Source organism: Chiloscyllium plagiosum, chromosome 1 (genome assembly GCF_004010195.1).
Source record: "Chiloscyllium plagiosum isolate BGI_BamShark_2017 chromosome 1, ASM401019v2, whole genome shotgun sequence".
NCBI lineage: Eukaryota > Metazoa > Chordata > Chondrichthyes > Orectolobiformes > Hemiscylliidae > Chiloscyllium > Chiloscyllium plagiosum.
In genome coordinates, this window is record NC_057710.1 from 6,228,253 (window position 1) to 6,250,682 (window position 22,430).

The 22,430-nt window shown below is 41.5% G+C and overlaps 1 protein-coding gene across 5 annotated transcripts in view; it reads right to left on the reverse strand.

Moving 5' to 3' along the window:
- The window catches only part of exoc6b (exocyst complex component 6B), a 652,306-nt gene that overhangs the window by 476,739 nt on the left and 153,137 nt on the right, over nucleotides 1–22,430 (reverse strand). For all 5 annotated transcript variants that reach the window (XM_043690482.1, XM_043690394.1, XM_043690575.1 and 2 more), the window contains exon 6: nucleotides 9,494–9,698. In XM_043690482.1, the coding sequence (XP_043546417.1) occupies nucleotides 9,494–9,698 (205 nt within the window). The remainder of the gene's footprint in view (nucleotides 1–9,493; nucleotides 9,699–22,430) is intronic.

Genomic DNA, 22,430 nt, shown 5'->3' on the forward strand with positions numbered 1-22,430 from the left:
TGCTGAAAGCTACATCCTTTTCCTGCCTCTGAATCCCCTGCCTCTGAATCCCCTGCCTTCCCACTCATGCAAGCCTCATCCCATCACCACTCACCTGTGACCTTGGTCCCTCCACTGTCTTTGACCTCTATCCAGCTGCATCCCACAGCAACTACCACTCCCTACACATGCAACAGAGAGTGGCTAGCCTTGGATTTACCAATAACATTCACCAATTGGATTTGTGATTCCGAATCCCAGAATAGGTCCAACACTGACACTTACTTGCCTGATCACTCAATAAAATCATTTACAGTAAATTCTACCAATAATAGCAATGTCAATGATCTAACACAAATGTCAGCCTTGGCTCACTGCATTCACAAGATGTCCAAGATGATGTCAGCATGGCAGGTACTGTACAGTGAACCAGTCTGCTCCAGGTCAACGGCATCACTTTCTCCCTGTACTTTTCATCCATTTTCTTTTCTTCTTCATTTTTGAGGCCGGAGCAGTGTTGGCAGGGCAGTGGCAACAGTGTCAGTGGTGTGGACTGGGACTTCTCGTGGCAGTGGTGGAGCCCGGAGCCTGGACTCCCAGTGATGGTAAATCTGAAACCTGGACTCCTAGTTACAGTAGGACTGGTGTCTTGATTCTTGGCAGTGATAGGCCTGGTGTCTGGACTCCCAGTGGCGGTAGAGCTGGAGTCTGGACTCTTGGTGGCAACAGTACCTAGAGCCCCTGGCGGCAGTAAGCCCGATTTAGGCAAGGCAGCAGTGGCAGCAGAGCCAGGGTCTCCCGGGGCACCTGCGTTGTCGTTGATGTTCCCAAACCAGTACTCTTTGAAGATCAAAACACCTTGTAGAGACCTTGCAGAAGCCCTGAAGCCATGCTTAAGACTCCAATTTGAACAGATGCACTCTTATTTAAGTAATTTCTTTTTATCCTTATTATAACTCAAAATGGCACCAGATTGTGGCAATAAAATACCTTTCACTGTATCTTCAAAATATGTGACAATAAGCCATTCATTCTCAATTGCACAACAGACTTGAGCATATAATATAGACTGACACTTCAGTTTGTTACTCACAGTCGTGGATATGGCTGAACATTACAGATTAGATTACTTACAGTGTGGAAATAGGCCCTTCGGCCCAACAAGTCCACATCAACCCTCTGAAGAGAACCCACCCAGACCCGTTCCCTTACATTTACCCCTTCACCTAGCACTACAGGCAATTTAGCATGGCCAGTTCACCAAACCTGCACATTTTTGGACTGTGGGAGGAAACCGGAGGAAACCCATGCAGACACAGGGAGAATGTGCAAACTCCATACAGCAGTTGCCTGAGGCGGGAATTGAACCCGGGTCTCTGGCGCTGTGAGGGAGCAGTGCTAACCACTGTGCCACCATGCCGCCCGTAAGATTAGATTAGGTTAGATTCCCTACAGTGTGGAAACAGGCCCTTCAGCCCAACTCTTCCACACCGACAGTCCAAAGAGCAACCCACCCAGACCCACTCCCCATATTTACCCCTGACTAATACACCCAACTCTATGAGCAATTTAGCATGACAAATTCACCTAACCTACACATCTTTGGACTGTGGGAGGAAACCAGAGCACCTGGAGTTAAACCACGCTCCTTTCAGATATCACTGCAAAATTTTATTTATTTATTTATTGTCACATGTATCTTGTTATAAAGTACAGTGAAAAGTATTGTATAATGTCACCACTCTCTGGTGCCATCTTAAAACAAAGAAAAAAAATACTGAAATTTAGAATATAAAGGCCGACAAATAAGAAATAAAAGTGTCTAACTTTACAGTCCTACTTGTTAAATGTGCCGTGATGGGCCATGGGCCCGGCGGGCATGCACAAGTCCCCTTCACAGCGCTGCCACTGGAACAAATGTCACCACACCTCATCACCATCTCTCATCCACTGACATCCTGCCACTATGAGTTCTCACTGGACTTCACCAATGCAATGCCACCGATGCCACCGAGCACTGCACCAGTCCAAGCTCAACTGCATGGATGCTATGAATCCGCTTCAGGTCTTCCTCACTGCTACAGCATTGCTGATGCTGCCAGGTCTCGTACTGGGCCCAAATGCACCTCCCCTGCCACCTTCATTAATCTGCGCTGGATGCAGATGCTATTGGGAACCCAAACTCATCTCCACAGCAGCAGCTATGAGTCGGCACTAGGACCTCCTCAAATAATGCAGAAGATGCCAGAAACCCAAACTCACCTCCAACACCATCACCACGAATCCATGCTGTTGGCCCCACTCGCTGCCACCAACAGTTCTTCACCAAGAGTTAAGTAAAACAAAACTAAAAAAAAAGAAAAAGATACGAGAAGAAAGAGAAGAAAAGGAAAGAAACAAAAAGAAAAGCAGACAGAGCGGACAAGCCATAGGCTCAGAAGCCTTACTCCACCAACCTTCTTACTGGGAAATCTCTCATCTTCCCATATTTAGCCAATTTCATTTTCAAAGTTACCATTGCTGCTATCTGATTCCATCTTTCAGAAAGTTCATTCTATTTCATAATAAAGAATACTGATCTGCCAATTTTGCCAATGATACTAAGTCTGGGGCTTTAAAGCCACTTCTGTGGAAAGTTCAGAGTTAACACTGATATGGAGTTGGACTCAGGTATAAGTTAGGTGGGCATGACTTAGGCTTTTAATAAAGTCCTGGTGAAGAGCCACCAGACTCAAATCATTAACTCTGCTTTCTCCCCACAGATGCTGCCAGACCTGCTGTTTCACCAGCAGCTTCTGTTGTTGTTTCTGAACTCCAGCATCCACAGTTCTTTGTTTTATTTTTACATCCAACTTGACACCTTTGTGATCACTTTCACTCAGACCAGCTTGATATGTTTCTACAAATGCCAAAACCTTAAAGCTAGCATGGTAGAATTTGAACTCGTGTTCTCTGGATTATATGTGCAGTAACAAATAATATGCTTGTGGTTCTATTATTGTGATGTGTTGAGAAAATCCACAATTCAGTATAGTGAAGGTGCTAAATAATATTCCTCTTAATTACCTGTTGGAAGCATGAAGGACCAGCAATGCAGTACATACAGAGGTTGAACCAAGTAGGATCAGACACACCACTATCATGTTTAGTTATTTGTGGGTTGATGGAAAAAAATTAAACAGTTCCAATACCCTAATGAAAGTCTAATAAACGTCTAGGCATACATCTTCAGGAAGCTTTTCAAATCAATAATCATTCTGTTGATTTAAAACGATATACATGGGATCTCCCTGATATAATCCTGCCTGACTATCTTCCCCCTTCACGCACCTTCCCTGCTACTTTTCAGGAAGGGAAGATTCTGCCCCAGTGGTCAAATATGAAGTTATATTAACACTATGAAAAACTAACAATATTTAATTTTTGACACTTACAAAGGAGAGGACCCGCCATCTGTTATTAGCTTAAAAAAGTGAATTATAGCATCAAACTTAATGAAAAAGTATATAATTATGCAAAGATGAGTGAGCAGGTTCGAAGTTTGAATGGAATCTGAAAAACAGCAAAAAAAGACTAAAGATTAATAGGAAAACTTTAAAGCATAATAAAAACATAGCTAGATATGTATAGAAAAAGAGAATAAAAGTTTCTATAGACATTTGAACAGAAAGAAAAGAGTTTGCAAAGTGAGTGCTGGTCAGGTAGAAACTGATGCTGTCTGGCTGGCTGTGTTCTCCCAGCCTCCTGCCTGTCTACTACAGGTGGAATCTAAGTCTGGGAATTAATTAATAGTGGAGATCGAAGTTGAATTAAATAGATATTTTACACTGGTGTTCATTACAAAAAACATACTTGCAAAGAGCATACAAATAACATCCCAAAATTAACTGCAAATCAGGAAATAAAAGGAAGGAACAAGTTCAAGAAAATTACCATCAGCAGCTACATCCAGTTGTGAATGGTGGTGAGCAGTTATAACAACTCATTGGAGAAGGAGACTCCACAAAAAATCCCATCTTCAATGATAGGGGAGCCGAGCGCAAGTGCAAAAGATAAGGCTGAAGTATTTGCAATAATGTTCAGCCAGAAGTGCTGAGTGGGTAATCCATCTCGGCCTCCTCCGTAAGACCCCAGCATCACAGATGCCAGTCCCCAGCCAATCCCATTCACTTTGCGTGATATCAAGAAATGGGTGGAAGTGTTGGATACTTCAAACACTATGGATCCTGACAACTATCCAGCAATAGTACTGAAAACTTATGCTCCAGAATTTGCCACGCGTCTTGCCAAATCTCTCCAGTAGTGCTATAACACTGGCAGCTACATGACAATGTGGAAAATTGCCCAAATATGTCCTGTCCACAAAAGAAGGATATGTCGTTCTATCAGTCTACTCTTGATCATCAGTAAAGTGATGGAAGCTGTCACCAAAAGGTGCTGTCACATAGCTGTTACTTATCAGTAACGTGCTCAATTTGGGTTTCACATTGCAGTCTTGATTCAAATACGAACAAAAGACCTAAGTTCCAGTGGTGAGGTGAGAGGACATATTTGACTGAGTATGGCATCAAGGAGCTACAGCAAAACTAGAGTTAATGTTTGAGATTCAATCACATTGTCTGGAGTCACATGTAGACCAGACCAAATGAAGATGGCAGATTTCCTTCCCCAAAGGATATTAGCAAACCAGATAGTTTTGTCCTGACAATCAACAATGGCTTCATGGACATCAGTAGACTCTCAATTCCAAACATTTATGTTGAATTCAAATTCCACCCATCAGCATTGCAGGATTTGTCCCCAGGTCCTCAGAACATTAGCTGAGCTTCTGGATTAATAGTCTAGCAATATTACCGTATGCCGATTCAAAAACAAGAACAAGTATGATGAATATTAAGAGTACTTGAAATTATCTAACAGCGTCAAAAAAACATGAATGAGACTGTAGACCAAGTCCAGGATTTTCCTGCTTCTGCTGCCTGAAGGTGAGAGAATACATATGAAGGAAATCCACAGACTACTGAGGTGATAGAGCTTGCTGAATCTTTTGGCAGTCACACAGATGACCTTGGCTGTTGCTGGCTTGGCCAACATTTTTTGCCGATTCCTACTTATGATTGACATCTTAGGATAGAGAAAGCATAAATGGTCTTAATCCACACTGCTGTAGCTTGCCTGGAATATGGATTAGTCAGCTCTGTCGGCTGGACACCTGGTTTGCTGTGCAGAGTAACGCCAACAGCATGAGTTCAAGTCTTGTACCACTGAAGTCACCATGAAGGTCCTGTTGTGTCAACCTTGCGCCTTGTCTGAGGCATGGTGACCCTCACGCTAAACTCACCACCCAATTGCCTCTCTCTAATTACAGATTAGTACTATGGCGGCTTTACCTTTTATCTTGCTTGGAAGCATTTGGTGGGACAACGCAAAGGGAACTTTATCTAGTGGCTACCCCAAGTTGTACCTGCCCTAAAATCAGTGGTGGCAACACCAGGATCTTAAAATTACACCGAATCAGGATAACATTCACACAATATTTCTGACAAAATTTATCATAAAACTATTATTTTGGAAAAGAAAAAGAATGGAGTACAACATAAAGGAACAATGTTTCCAAGCTCTATGACTTTATGACTCTAACAAATGAGCATTAAATTAATAAAGACAGCACTGAGAATTCTATCATCTCTGTTTTTGTACAAATCCCTTCTGCACAATATCTGTTTTCACTCTTTTCCCATGGCTGTTGAGCAAAGAAATTTAGAGAAAAAAAATTGGCTCCTGCGATTTTTTTTTTAATGTGAGTAAAACAAAAACTTTTTTTACATGCCTGCTGGCAGATGTAGTTCTCAACTCTGCCAGTTCCCAAAACCCACCATCTTAATCAGCATCACATAAAACTTAACACATGCTTTGAAATTTGCAGCAGACTCCGAAAAAAAAGACTTAGCCCTCAAGGGTGTACTGCAAAAACCCGCAACTTCAGCTCCTGCCGCAATTATCTTTCAACTCTGGCTGAACCAGCCACAGACCCTGGCTGCCAAACAGAGGAAAGGTCACCGGGTCACAGCAGCTAACTTGCAAGGTCCGACAAAAAAAGCCTTCTATTTAAAAGATATTCAGGAAGACAGGTATGCTCAAGGCGTGTGAGTGCAAGTGTGAGTTTGTGCAAGTACACGTACTGCACTCCAAAGGCTAAAGGAGGCTGTCTATCATGCTGGTGTGAAACATGCTCCAATTCTTTAAGAAATTCACTCATGGGCTGGGGGGATCATTGGTACAACCTGTGCTATCAGTCTAACTCCTAAACTACCCTTGAAAAGGTAGTTAGGAGTGCTTTCTTGAACTGTCCATGCATTTTCATGCACCCACACAACAGTTAACGAAGGTTAACTAACATGCTGTAAAGTGCCACATAGCAGGCTTGCCAGCAAAAATGAAGCCCATAAACAGAAAAGTGGTAGCAAAGATTCAGAATTGACTGGGTGAGAGGAAACAGATAGCAGTAATGAACAGTTGCTCTTCGAACTAAAAGAAAAATATACATTGTCATTCCTCAGTAATCAGTATGGTGTATCTGAACTCAGCTGGATGCACGGGATATTATTTCATAATTTCCAGATTACACAAAACCTGAAAGTGTTCAGCCGTGATGAGGATAGTGACAGACTTCATGAGGACAAAAACAAGCTGGTGGATTGAGCAGACACATGGCACTTGAAATTTAATGCAAAGAAAGGTCAAGTGATACACTTCAGTAAGATGAATAAAGCAAAGAACAGGATTGAAGAGGACATACAGAATAAAAACTGGCCTTCAACTCCAACTAGCCAATGCTATTTTTTATGTTCCACTTGAGCCACCTCCTGTCTTTTCTCATCTAAATACCATTAGAAGCAACTACTTGGTCCCTATCAAATGCCTGCCTGAACAACAAAACAAAGGAAGCAATTCTAAGGGGTGATATGCATGCCTAGATTGTTAAAGATGGAAGGGTAGGTTGAGCAAGCAGTTAATAAGGAAGATGAGATCCTGGGCTTTACAAATAGAAACATAAGGTATAAGAGCAAGGAAGTTACTGTGAACCATCATAAAATTCTGGTCTGGCCTCCACTGGAATATTGGGTCCAGTTCTGACCCCACATTTTAGGAAGAATATGAAGGTACTAGAGGAATGGAGAAATTATTTGTAAGGAAGGTTCCAAGGGTGCAGGACTTCAATTACTCTGAGTTATCCTAAGAGGACAGAAAGTTGAAAAGTGATTGGAATGATGAGAAAAGTACACACGCCTATGTAAGGACAAAATCAGTGAGTGAGTGAGTGATAGACAGAGACAGAGACAGAGAGCGCGCACACCCTGTGATAAATCAGCTTGTCTTCAAAAACAGGAGTACACACGATGCTTGGTATCTGAATAGTATGTGAACTCTGAGTTTACTAAATGAATCTTATATGTGAGGAGGCCCCTCCTCTGTTCTCATCAAGTTACGGCTATAATCTTTCATTCTGGTCAGAATATTATTGTTAGGGCATATGGTTTTTGAGGATTTCAAGTGATTGGAACTTCCTGGAGGTTTACGCTTAGGACCGCCCACTCGAAAAAAAACTACAGTAAATGGAACTTCAAGGTCAGTCTCTGATCAGGACTGGATACAGGGTGAGACTAGGTGCTGCCCAAAATACATATTTGTAAAGCTTCAAATCCTCTCTCTCACCCAGCTCAAAGCCCTTTGTTGCACTTAGACTCAGATTCTGTCAGCAGGGCACTCAAATGCCGCAGGGAGTATGACAGATAAACTGAGTGATCTGGAAGGAGAAATTTCCTGCAATTTCCCAGATACCACAAAGCCGATGATATTTTTGTTCACTTTATTAATTTAAAACAGACAGTACAATGACAATGAGATTTTAATTCCCAAACTTAAAGGCAACAACCCAGTTCAACTCTATGTTCAGACATAAGGTCTTCCACTGCATCGACACACTCCAGCACAACATTCACTTTCCTCTCATTCAGAGTAACAACAATGCAATGTCCAGGTATTCTGGAATTCTCTTCCCAGGCATTCACGCTCATACCTCCAACACTGTGTTTTAAATTACAGCTTCAATTACTTTTCCAAACTCCTGCACAGTATTCAGTTTTTCTCCCCCCTTCCATGTAAACTACCTGGTTACATCTTACAGCATAAAGCATTCTGTATTACTAGGATCACAGAAACATCCGTCAAGAGGATGAAAGATTATTAGGCGTTTGCAGCAATGTAGAGTTAAGATTAAAATCCGATCAGTTATGATCTCATTGAATTGTACAGCAGGCTCAAAAGGCCAACTGGCCTACTCTTGTTCCATGTTCATATACTCTCAAGTCTATTCCGCTTTTCAAGTAGATCTCTATGGTTGGTAGGTCTCTATTATAACTCCACCTACTCAGCTTGGTTCTCTAATCTATAGGTAAAAACAAGGACTGCAGATGCTGGAAGCCAGATTCTAGATTAGAGTGGTGCTGGAAAAGCACAGCGGTTCAGGCAGCATCCGAGGAGCAGGAAAATCGACGTTTTGGATGAAGGGCTTTTACCCGAAACGTCGATTTTCCTGCTCCTCGGATGCTGCCTGAACTGCGGTGCTTTTCCAGTACCCTTCTCCAACCTATAAAAAAGCCTTTCCCCACCAATAAAACCTAGTAATTTTAGTTTTGAAGTTTTCAACTAACCTCTAGCTGTTTTGCAATGAAGGAAATTCCAGACTTCTACTATCTTTGGTCTAGTGAAGTTAGGAGCTACATTATACAACTAAGCACCATGTTCTTCAGCTTCACCCTTAACAGGCCCAATTCTGATAACAGAGCAAGCTCGCAAGCTACATGATCAACCAGGACCCAAAGAATTCGAGTTTATACTAGAAGAGGTTTTCCCTAATGGTCTCGGAGGAAGCACAGGAGTAAGTAGATTCCTAACTGCCCTATTTGACGGCCTCACAAACTACTGTATTGTATAAAAAGCAGAGGACACTTGCAAATGAGGATGCCATTCAGTTCCTTCAAGCTTCCCTGTCACTTGACCCACTTTGATCCAACATCTTTTAGTACCTTTAACTTAACAAAAGTCTTTCAAATCTCAGTCTTCAAAGTTCCAACCTTTCACCAGCATTCTTCCAAGCCCTTGGGGAGAGAGTTTCAAATTACCAGTATTCTTAATGTGAAAAAGCAATGTTCGGTTTCACTCCTTAATGGCCTACTTGTAATTTTGCTCTGGATTCCCCTAATGAGGCAAATAGATTTTCTGTCTATTCTCTAAGTAACACATTTAAACATCTCAATGAGACCATCTTTCAAAAATGTGAACTCAAGGGAATGCAAGCCAAGTCATTGCGACCCATTCTCTCAATTTAACACTTACAAATCCTGGTGTTTTTCTGAAGAACCCATGCTGGAACCCTGTCAAACAATTGAATGCATCCCTTTATCTGCTATCGCAAATGTACGGTGGTGTCTGTGTGATGTAACAGGCTCACCTGTTTCATGGCAGTCTCTCCGATTTTGTCCGAATGCTTTCGGATGCTCTCCAAGAAGTCCTTCAGGTCAGACATGGAAACTTCTTTTATCTCCTCTCGTAATTTGGGAATATCCTCCACCATTACCGTGCAGAAACGATAGGGATTTACCCGAGGCAAGAACGTGTGCTCCATGTGCTCCATCGTCTTCAACGCAGGATAGTGTCTAATAGGAAGGGGGGGGAAGTGAATGTATGAAAAGAGATGGAGTGTGAAAGAAAGGAAGAGAGAGAGGAGAGAGGATGGGGAGGAGACAGTGAAAATCAAAGAAAGTAGACATTGGTCAGTAAGGTTCTTTTAATCCCCCTTTGACTTTTCAATTTCCTCCACTATCACTGCAAGAGCTTTCATTTTACTGCAGCCTCACAGGCTTTTTCGCCCAGCCTGGAGTCCTAAGTAAGGTGGCAGTGGCCCTGTTTCTACCTTTGACATAATACAATAGTTTGTGAGGCCTCTAGAAAGGGTAATTAGGAGTCAACTGTGATAACCTGGGCCCAGAGTCATATGTAGGTCAGATAGAGTAAAGACATAGTTTCCTTATGTCAAGGATCGTTTTGAACGAGTTGAGTTCTAAACAAAATTCAACAACTTTGCTGTCACTTTACTGACACAGTATCTTTAATGTCCATAAATATAGTTCTACTTTTATTCTTTCACTGATTTTGGATATTACCAAGGCTAGCAAATGTGGTCCATCCGTAAATGCCCTTGAAAAAGGTGGCTTTCCAGGTTATTTTAAAGTCAACACACATTGTGTGGGCCTGGAATCACAAGTAAGGCTGACCAAAGCCAGCAAATGATGGTAGTTCCATAGCACCAATCCGAAGGCTAGCTTTCAATTCTGGATTTTTAAATGAATGATTACTGAAAACGATTTTGTTGAGGCTTTTCCTTTTGCACGCATAAATGCATTTGCAAGAATACTACTGTTAAGAGGAATAATATTTTATACGACATGAGCAGACTGTACTGATTGGTTGGCAAGTGGATTCTGATTGGGAAAGGTGCTGCCGTGGAGAACAGGCTGATTAGATGATGACTGACAGTTAACACTGCAAGTCCAACTAACAAACTTAAGTTGGTTGCCTGTTTAGTTCTTTGAAGATTCAGGATTATCCAGCAAATAATGTCCCACTGCAGAATCATATCCAATTTTAGTTTTGTACTTTTTTTTTAAACTTTGCAAGCACAGACCAACTGAATACAGGCAGCGCCTTATTTGTAGCAAACAGCCAAAAGGATATGCTGTTTATGTAATCCGCCAGTTTTTGGGACCTAATACCTACAAAACTAACATCACACAGACATTGAAAATCATAAAACACATTACTCATCTGTGCAAGAGACTGAATTTTTTCTTTGCTTAACAATAGCATCCTATTACTAGTGAACACCACTCACATTCCTACTCCATAGCAGCAGTGTAAAACAGCTAGCTTCAACTATTGATCAAATTTTTGGGACGTCTTACCTTTCCAGTGTAATCATAAATAGATTGGGCATTATGTGACATACAGTAACAAATGATCTGATTAGAATAGCCACTATTTCATAGGATGGCATGGATGTGTCTTATTGCAGTGTCAACCTTGCAGGGTGACCAAATGGTTCAGACCTATTTCTAAAGTTGCCAATAGGTCAGATTCCTAGTACATGGAATGGCAGGATTCAGAACATATGTATTGAACAGTGAAGGTAGACTTGCGATAGACTGCAGGAGAGAACCTCCTGTTAGGTTCGTCAACTAGCACATCAGGAAAAGGGAACATATTTGGCTGTTCCATTTCAAATGTAAATTTGAGTGCACGATGGGGCCCATTAAGATAGCGAAGGAAATGTATTCTTGGAGCTGCAAATTCATAAACAGCAAACTTACTTTTCTAATTATAAACATGCTCACATCATGCAAACTAATGAACGGGCCAAAGGATGGCACTTTCAACGTGTAAGCAACATATATTAAGACAGGGGGCCCTGTTCTTTACAGACAGAAAGAACGTATACATACATTGCCTCAGTTTCAAGCTGGCAAGCAAAAGCCATTCTCTGCTGCGTTTCAGAGGGTAATTTCTTCACAAATTAGAATCTAACCACCCGGTTTAAATTTAAACAAAGCTTGGCAGCTAACTATCAGTCATTTATTTAAATTTTTATGGGATGTGGATATAACTTTCTGCTCAGCATTTATTGCTGATCCCTAGTTGCCCTTGAGAAAGTGGTGGTGAGCTACCATCTTGAACTGCAACAGTTCATGTGCTATAGGTTGACCCACAACATCTTTATGGAGGCAATTCCAAAATTTTGATCCAGTGACAGTGAAGGAAGAGCGATATATTTCCAAGACAGCATGGTGAGTGGCTTTCAGGAGAACTTGTAGGTCGCTGTGTTTCCCTGTATCTCCTACCCTTGTCCTTCGATAGAAGTGGGTAAGGGTCGGAAAGGTTCTGTCGAAGAATTTTGAGGAATTTCTGCACTACATCTTTTGGATGGAATACACTGCTGCTAATGAATGCCGGAGTTAGAGGGAGTGAATGTTTGTAAATGTGGTGCCAATTAAGCGGCTACTTTGCCCTGGATGGTGCAAAACTTCTTGAGTTTTGTTGGAGTGACATTCATCCAATGCTGCATTCTCCATGGCAACACCTCTACAAATCAGTGACTACATGCCAAACGTACAGTATGAAATGATGGTCCCTTCACATTTGTATTCATAGATCAGAGAATCCCTACAGTGTGGAAACAGGCTCTTCAGCCCAACAAGTCTACACCAACCCTCCGAAGATTATCCCGCACAAACCTATTCCCCATTACCCTACATTTATCTCTGACCAATCCACCTAACCTACACATCCCTGAACACTATGGGCAATTTAGCATGGCCAATTCACCTAACCTGCACATCTTTGGATTGGGGGAGGAAACCAGAGCACCTGGAGGAATCCCACACAGACATGGGGAGAATGTGCAAACTCCACACAGACAGTCACCTGAGGCTAGAATCGAACCCAGGTCCCTAGCGCTGTGAGATAGCAGTGCTAACCACTGAGCCACCATGTTGCAAATGACCTAATGAGTGCATTGATAAAATGTGCCTTTTCATATTTATTAACTAAATTAGTTATTGAGATTTATGATTTTTATAATTAAGTTATATTCCACCAACTGCCATGGTGGGATTTCACATCTCCGATTTCAGGTCTAAATATGCTCCACAAGCATATTCTTCCTTAAGTATATTATTCTTCCGATCCTGGCCTTTAGCACTTTCCTAATTTTTATTCTGCCAGCAATGGTGGCCATAACTCAGCTGTCCGGGGCCCAAAATTCTAGAATCGGACCCAGATTTGTATTGATAAATTGCAAACGACACCTGTGCTGCAAAAGTGCCAGATAATGATCATTACTAACAAGGGAGAATCTAATCACTTCCTCTTGACATTCAATGGCGATTGACCAGAAAATGAACTGTACTAGACATATAAATATTGCAATTACAAAAGCAGGTCAGTGGCTAGGAATCCTGCAGCGAGCAATCATCTCCTATCTCCCCAGTGCTCGTCCACCATCTACAAGGCATGAATCAGAATTGTGATGGAAACTTCAAAGTTCCTTTAAAAGTGCCATCAAATCTATGGCTTTTTACCATCTAGACGGACAACAGCAGCAGATGCACATAGACACAACCACCTCCACGTTCCCCTTCAAGTCATACACCCTCCTGACTTGGAACTACATTGTAATTTCCTCACTGTCTCTGACTGTCTTCTGAACAGCACTATGGGGGACCCTACACCCAAAGGACTGCAGTGGTTCAAAAAGGCTGTATCGGTCAAGCAACATCAGAATTATATTGGCAATTAATCTATTTTTGATGGTGTTAGCTGAGGGAGGAACGTTGGCCAGGACACTGGAGAGCAGCCAGTTATCTATTAAAAATAGTGGCCATGAGATCCTTTTGCCTTCAAAACATGCGATTCTGTTTAATCCCTCATCGAAAAGAATGCAGCACAACATCAGAACTAGATTTGCTGCCTCCATGCTGGTTTGGAATTTAAAGTAACAGTCTTCTGACCTCCTCTTCACCCCCAGTCACAGTTTATTGTCCTATCCTTTCTTTCTGAACACTTCAGAGACACCAGAAAGAACTTCCATACATGGAGAAATGTTTTAAAAATCAGTTTTTATTTCTTGTAGGGGAGATTATTAATGGGGAAAGGCAATGAAACAATTTGTTTACAATCTAAATGACACTGGAGCCCTGCTTCCAATTTTCCCCAACTGAAACTTATTTTCCAAAAAAAAACAAATTTAAAATTTAATCGGTCACAGAAACTTCATCTTTAAGCCAAACAGAAATAGAAAAAAACAAATATTTTCTTTGCATAACAGCATTATATGTCCAAACGGAGATTAGAGGGAAAAACAAAAAACAAATGTTCACATCAAATTATATTCTAGGGCTGACAAACCGCCTGGAGATACTTAAAAGCATGTCAGCCTTCATGATATGATGAGTTTAAGCATCAATCCAAAGGATTATGCTCATTACTGCTAATCCAAGCTTCTGCAAAGCCCCCTCCTCTCCACACGTCTACAATCACTCCAACAAAGCTTGGGCTTTAATATCATTACAGTCTGTTTCCTCTCTCATTTGAGGACGTCAGCGATGCAGTTACTGCTATGAAACATTATTATCCCTCCATCTGTTAACACAGCAGATCCACCACTCCCCAAAACCTTTTTTACCAAAAAGCTCCTTACCTCAAATTATATCTATCAAGTAACGAAAGCCTTTCAGCGCATTTACAAGGTCCTGACTGTTGGTCCTTTAGGTCAATATTGGAAATTAATCTGAGTTAAATCCTCTCTTACAGCATCCCCTCTCCCACTCACCCACACTACAATCTCCAGTGTTAAGTACTTTATTGATTAAGGCTCTTATTAACATCAGGGCATTGACCTCAGAGCATGCACAAACAGTAACAGATTTAGTGGGGGGGGTAAATATTGGACAGCAGATGCTCTCCTAATCGGCATGCTCCAAAAGAAATTGCTGCATCCCATCTCATTTTGCGTTTCCCATTTGAAACTTTCCTGCCCCACTGAGCTTCCATCACAAATTGACAAATACTGCCTCCGAAGCCAAACTAGAAAGCACCCAGTCCAGTTTGAATTGCATAGACATATAACGCAGTAACAGGCCATTCAGCCCAATTGGTTCTTGCTTTTCTTTGTGCTCTGCATGATTGCAGCAGATTGAGGAACACCAAAATAAAAACAGAAAATGTCAGAAATATTAAAAAATAAATTTTAATTAACATTTAAGGTTGATGCCCTGACCTACTGAGTAGTTCCACACGTTCTGTCTTTATATTTTCAGCACTGACAGTATTTATCTTTATTACCATTGAAAATCGAATTACCGAAACTGAAAATAGAAAATGCTGATAAATACAAAGCAGGTAGCTGTCTCAAAGAGAAAGAGACAAGATATAAACATAAGAAATAGGAGTGAATGGTATGGCTCTATTGTACAGTCCTATCGTGGCTGATCTTTGACTTTGCTTTCAGCCTATATCGCTCAATTTTGAGACACTAAAATTCTCTCTCAGTCTTAAATATACTTAACCACGGAGCATCTGGGATAGGAGAATTCCAAAGCTTTGCAATTTCTGAATCAAGAAATTTCTCGGCTCAGTTCAAACATGTGGAGGGCACAGCATCAGCATGAAGGCACGGCCCCTTTAGAACTGAGAGGAGGGGGTGTGAATCTGTGGAACTCACAGCTGCAGAAGGCTATGGAGGCTAAGGCATTGAGTGTCTTTAAGTTCTTGATTAGTAAGGGAATCAAGGATTAGGAGAGAAGGCAGGAGAATTGGGGTTGAGAAAAATCACAGCCATGATTGAATGGTGGAGAAGATTCGATGAGCCAAATGGCCTTATTCTGCTCCTTTATCTTATGGTCTTTTGGTCACCCTTTCCTGAGACTGTGCCCTCACGATTTACAGATGCTCCAAGCAGGGAAAACAATCCTGGATGGCTATCCAATCAAGCTTCTTCAAAATCCCATCTCTTTCGATGAGATCATCTCTCATCCCAGATGCTGATGCAGGTCACTCAGAAATGCAAGAATTAGGAGCAGAAAAATAGGCCATTTGCCCTTTGAGCTTGCTTCACCATTCAGAAGGTCTGACTGTAGCCTTAACTCTTCCTTTCTGTCTGCTTCTCCAAAACCAATAATTCCTCTGCTGATCAAAAATCTGACTCACACAACCTTGAGTATTGTCAATTAACCAGTCTCCATTGCTTTCCAAATAACAGAAGACCACAGATTAACAACCATCTAATATCTCAGTCTTAAATGGGAGATCCCTTATTTTCAAACTTTTTAAAATTTTTAACCTCTGTCTAGATTTCCACAGGAGGAAACATCCTCTCAGCTTACACCTGGCATGTCTCATTAATATTTTATATATTTCAACAGAAAGCAAGGGAGAGGCCCGATCTTGAGCTAGTTTATTGCACACATTATCTAAATATGGTAGAAATCATTATTGGGACTGAGGGAATGTAGAAATGCTTCTACTTAGTATTTCCAAGCAACTAGACCTACTTAATTTTCCAAGAGCTGTAGAAATCATCATTCTTTTCCTCTTCAAATAAAAACATAGGTTACCGCAGTACTATAACAATTTAGGATTGGACAGTCAGTGCTGCCTGGAGACTCAACTCATAACAGTGGCCTTGGCAATATTTCAATTTCTTTATAAGTAACTCATGTAATACTTTTCTTTTAGGCAAGTAATTTTCATAAATGTTCATAACAGCATTCTTGAAACAATTCAGGAGAACCATTGTGACATTTGAATGATTTGTCCATGTACTTTTAATTACTCAAGTTAGTCTGCTCAGTGAATAATTCAATATTTCAATGTCTTGAAGACGGAGGAGTGCAACACAGTGTGTGGAATGGTGCTGAGCCCCAGAGACCTTTGTATGACTCCAAAGTTACAAAGCACTTCATAAAATGAATTACATGGGACTCGAGTGTTGTGGCAGCAAACCCAGCAGCAATTGCGTGTGCAGCAAGACCCTAATTCCTGGATTAGAGCTGAATGACCAACTAGTCTGTGACGCTGGATGAGGGAATAATGGGGTCCAGGCACCAGAAGAATGGTCATCACTTTTTTCAAATAATCGGCATTATTGACTAACATGCAGGTGAGTTCTCTGTTACTTATCCCATTTGAAGGATGTTACCTCTTTCAATACAGCACTGCCATCATAGAAGGCTGCAAAGAGAGCAGAGAGCACAACAAGGTAGCAACAGATGTAGAGAAGTTAAGTAAGTGGGCAACAGGGTGACAGATGGGCTATAATGCGGGGAACTGAAGGGTGTTCACTTTAGTTCTAAGAAGAAATGAGCTGCTCGAGGAAATGGTGGAGGCTGGTACAATTACAGCATTTAAAAGGCATCTTGATGGGTATATGAATAGGAAGGGATTAGAGGGATATGGCCAATGCTGGCAAATGGGATTAGATTAGGTTAGGATATCTGGTCAACATGGACGAGTTGGACCAAGGGGTTGTATCCATGCTGTACATCTCTCTGACTCTACGACTCTCATTCAATATCAATGCAGTTTACTCTTAATGACCAATGAAATGGCCTTGAAGCCCATTTGTTTGCATGAAACCACAGGGGTCAGCCTTGTTAGGAAAGCCTATACCTCAAAAAAAAATTCAAAACAATTAATGTGCGTCTTTCACCTAATTTCTGCTCTAATCTCTCAACTTATTCAAAGAACCTCTACTTTTCCATATAAAACTGAAAGAACTGCAGATGCTGGAAATCAGAAACAAAACCAAAATTACTGAAGAAGTTCAGCGGGTCTGGTAGCATCTGTGGAGAGAAATCAAAGTTAATGTCTTGGTTCCAGTGACCCTTCCTCAGAACCCTTAGGGGTTCCAGAGCTTGTCCAGCAATTCATGTTTTTGTTTTTACTCTACCATGTTCTTTTTTAATTCTAGTTCCAACTAAGTTAATCACATATAAACCTCTGAAATTTAATTATTGCTGCTCAAAGACTTTTCTCATCCATTCTTCTACATTAAGTCTTCAACTGAAATTAGCTAAGTTGAAGTTTGATATTTTGATTGATTTTGACAAACAAATCATCCTCCTTTGGTTCACAATTCAATGACATGGGGGCCCAGAGAAAAACTGAGGAAAGGGTTTGGAGGGGAAAGTTCTTTCTGCAGAGAACTGTTGGAACATGCAATTCTTTGACACAGGAAGTATGAGAGGTCGGGACCACTGAGTATTATAAAGCAAAACTGAAGAAATATGTGAATTACAGTAAGATAGTGTGCTTAGAGAATTAAGAAAAGATTTGCACTTTTGTGACCTCAAGACATTCCAAAATGATTCAGAGCTAGTTAAATACTTAATTTTCTCATGTGCAATCCCTTTTGGCAATGTTGGAAACACAGAAGTCCATTTTCACACAGCAAGCTCCCAAAAGCTGAAATGAAACAATGATCACATTATCTCTTCTAGGTTTGTCACTCAGGGATAAATAGTAAGCTTAAGAAAATCAGGCAGTGGCATCATGTGGACTGTGAGGACACAGGAACCAAATGTCAGTCTTTAGTGCTGTAATTTGCTAATGGCATAAAAATGAGAGAGAATTTCTTCCCATCATCGGGTATAAACCTTCGACACCCATTGCCCAGACTCACATCTGAAAACCCAGGTAATGGAATTGGATATTGGTCATTCACTATGACACCGTTATTCAATTAGAGACAACTCTCTTAGCTATTGAGGCAGAAAAATTGTTGAGATTAAGTGGCACCAAAGTACTCTCACATGAATGGCTCACTACTTGCTTAGGTACAGAAATTTGCACTGCATCAGCTACAAACCGTTTGACGTTTACAACAGTATAATGTATGTAAGGGCCAACATATTGTATTAGCAGAAGCTTTTAATCACTTTTTTTTTCCCCAATGAAAGGTTTCAACAGTCCAGAATGAATCAAATTGTAACAATTTGTCTGCTCAAAGGAAAAACAATGCAAGACCAAGAGAGACTTGCATCTTCTCATTATCCTTAGCCCTACGCTATAGGTCCAGTCCAAGGATGTTAGAGGGCTTCACAACTTACTTTCCCATGAAATGTTGGCAAACAAAGTCAACCAGTGCTGAAATCACCGAAGACATTGTTGTGAGACATTGTTGTGAAACATTCTGCACGGCACCGCATTGATTCACTTCCTGTCCTGGACACCCCCCAGCAATTCACATGCCTTTCCAAATCTGTACAGGCAGTGATGTGGTTTAAGAAAAATGGTGTACATTTTCAGAACGATTTCTGAGAATATAGCCTCTTCATTCAAATTAACCAGTTAGAGACCTTTAAAAATTTACTCATTCATGGGATGCGGGTGTCACTGGCTGGGCCAATATTTAATACATGTCCCTAACTGTTAAGAGTAATCACATTGCCGTGGGTCTGGAGTCACATGTAGGCCAGACCAGGTTAAGTATGGCAGTTACCTTCCCTAAAGGACAATCAATAATGGATTCATGGTCATCATTAGGGTCTCAACTCTAGATTTTTATTTTGAATTCAAATTCCATCATTTGCCATGGTGGGATTCAAACCTGGGTCCACAGAACATTACCAGGATTAATAATCTAATGATAATACCACAAGGTCATCACCACCCCTGTGAAGAACTTTCTCCTCATCTCAGCCCTAAATGGTTTGCCTATATCCTTAGAATGTATGCCATGGTTCTTGACTCCTGTACCATCTAGAGTATCCTTCCTGTGTCTGCCCTGTTTCAGCCTGTTAGAATTTTACAGGTTTTATAAGACTCCCCCCTCATTCGTCTGAAATCCAGTAAATACAATCCTAACTCAACCTCTCCTCAGACATCAGCCTACCATCTCAGGAGTCAGTCTGCTAAACTTTCGCTGCACTCTCTCTATAGTAAGAACACCCTTTCTCAGGTGAGGAGATAAAACTGCACACAGTATTGCAAAGTTCAATTCCAGCCTCAGGTGACCATTCCTGTGAAGTTTGAACATTCTCCCTGTGTCCATACGGGTTTCCTCCTGGTGCTACAGTTTCCTCTCACAGTCCAAAGATGTGCAGGTTAAGTGGATTGGTCATGCCAAATTGTCTGTATGTGTGCAGGCTAGATGGGTCAGCCATGCAGGGTTACAGGGGTAGATTACTGTTCAGAGTGTCATTGTAGACTTGATGCGCCAAATAGCCTCCTTCCACACTGTACAGATTCTAGTACATCCACGATTTCCAGGGCCACTTCCTGGGATCTATCAGGCTTTTGTGATTTATTAGACTTCAATTCCATCAACTAACCTCGCATCAGTTCCCTATTGATTCTAATTTCCTTCAGTTCCTCCCTCTCAATAAACCCTGTAAGCCCAACATTTCTGGTTCATTTTCTGTGTTGTCCTTTGTAAACACAGACCCAAAGTATGTAGATGGTCAGCCAGCTGATTTCTTTGTTCTGATTTACATTTGTCTTCATCAATCTTTTTCTCTTCACATTCCTATAGAAACGTTAACATTCAATATTGTACGTTCCACACAAGCTTACTCTGGTAGTTTTTCTTTCTTAATCAATCCTTTTGTTCTCCATTGCTCAGACGAGGAGACATTCCACTCCCAAGCATTCCAGACATCTATTTCGAACAACATGCTTTTCCTCCCTCTGTCATCCAGACAGCCCTCCACTGCACCGCTTCCATGCCCCGTTTCACTGCGCTAAACCCCCTCTCAAAAGCAATAAAGGCAGAGTCTCCCTTGTCCTCACCTACCACCCCACCAGTCTTTGCATCCAACGTAACATCCTTAAACACTTCCACTAACTCCAACTAGACTGCATCACCAAGAGCATCTTCCCCTTCCCACCTCTCTCTGCCTTCTGCAATGACCATTTCTTTTGACAGTGCTTGATCTGCACCACTCTTCCCATCGACCGTCATCCCCCCACCCCCAAATTCCCAGACACCTTCCCCTGCAACCGGAAAAGATACAAAACCTACTGGTACACCACACCCCTCACCTCCATCCAGGACCCCAAACAGTCCTTCCAGATAAGACAGAGGTTCACCTGCCTCTCTTCCAACCTCGTTTACTACATCAGGTGCTCCCAATGTGGTCTTCTCTACATCAGGGAGACCAAATGTAAAATTGGGAAATGGTTCGCCAAGTATCTCAGCCAGACTCGCAGGGGCGAACGAGACCTCCCAGTCACCATCCATTTTAATTCCCCTTCCCATTCCCTTTCTAACATGACCATTCTTGGCCTCCTCCATTTCCACAACGAACCAAACTGCAAATTTGAGGAACAACTCGTCATCTTCCACCTGGGCAGCCTACATTGAGTTCTCCAATTTCAAATAACCTCCCTCCTCATCCCCCCAACTCCCTTCCCAGGCCCTCACCCTCCTTTCCACTCCTCCCTGCTACCAACCGGATTCATTCCTCCCACTGACCAAGTCATATCTTCTACCTGTCTTCACCTATCCCCACTTCACCAGCCACACCTTTTATTTGTAGTTTCCACTACCCCCACCCCCAGTCCTGAAGAAGGGTTACACCCAAAACGTCAACTTCTCCACCTCCTGATGCTGCCTGGCTTGCTGTGCTCTTCCAGCCTCCTGCTTCTTTTCTATGAAGGATAAACTTGGCAACTTGATATTATTGATTTGAATCTCTACCTAGAACCTTGAAGAGAATCAAAGTAAATTTGCAAGAACTGTGTGGCACATCGTGGCTTCATTCCAAAAATGAAGAAACACTCAAAATCCTGTAAAGCATTGGAGAATTCTCAGTGGAAATAAAGCCGAACGATAAGGGTCCGACACAATTTTCAGGTGTAAACAAGCAGCATTTAGGAAATAAATATTGCTTTAGTTATTTGTTTTACTTACCTTGTTGAACTCAAAAACAGGAAATGTTTTTATTTATAAACATTAAAGAAAGACTGGATTGATTGGGCTGGTGCTCACTGGAATTTAGAAAAATGAGGCGAGATCTCACTGAAACATATAGATTTCTGATAGAACTGGACAGACTAGATGCAGAAAGAATGTTCCCAACGTTGGGGAAGTCCAGAATTAAGGGTTACAGTATAAGAATAAGGGGTAAGTCATTCAAGACTGAGATGAGGAAGAATTTCTTCATTCAGAGAGTTGTGAACCTGTGAAGTTCTCTCCCACAGAAAGCTATTGGAGCCAGTTCATTAGATATACTCAAGATGGAGCTGGACGTGGCCCTTCCGGCTAAAGGGATCAAGGGGTATGGGGAGAAAGTGGGAATGGGATACTGAAATTGCATGACCAGCCATGATCATACTGGATGGTGGTACAGTCCTACACTTATTACCTATTTTCAATGTTTGTAAAGCATTAAGTTTGTGTTGTTTTAGAAGTTCGAATTACTAAAGGAATTCCTTGTTTCTTATGAGATATTTTAAATTTGAAGTTTAAAAAATCTCCTCAAACAAATCCAGTTTCCTCCCACAGTCCAAAGGTGTGCAGGTTAGGTAAATTGGCCTTGCTAAATTGTCCATAGTGTTAGGTGCATTAGTCAGGGGTAAATGTAGGGGAATGGATCTGGGTGGGTTGCTCTTTGGAGGGTCGGTGCGGACTTGTTGGGCCGAAGGGTCTGTTTCCACACTGTAGGGAATCTAATCTAATCTAATCTAAAAATTCACAACCTGAAAGAAGGAGTGCCATACTTTCAGCTGCTTACTTTCTGGTTGAGAGAGGTTGATTGCCAGGCAGCAACAAGTAACACACATAAAAGAATGGTCACTTCAATAGAGTACTGAAGGGTGATTATAGAACCGTCGGT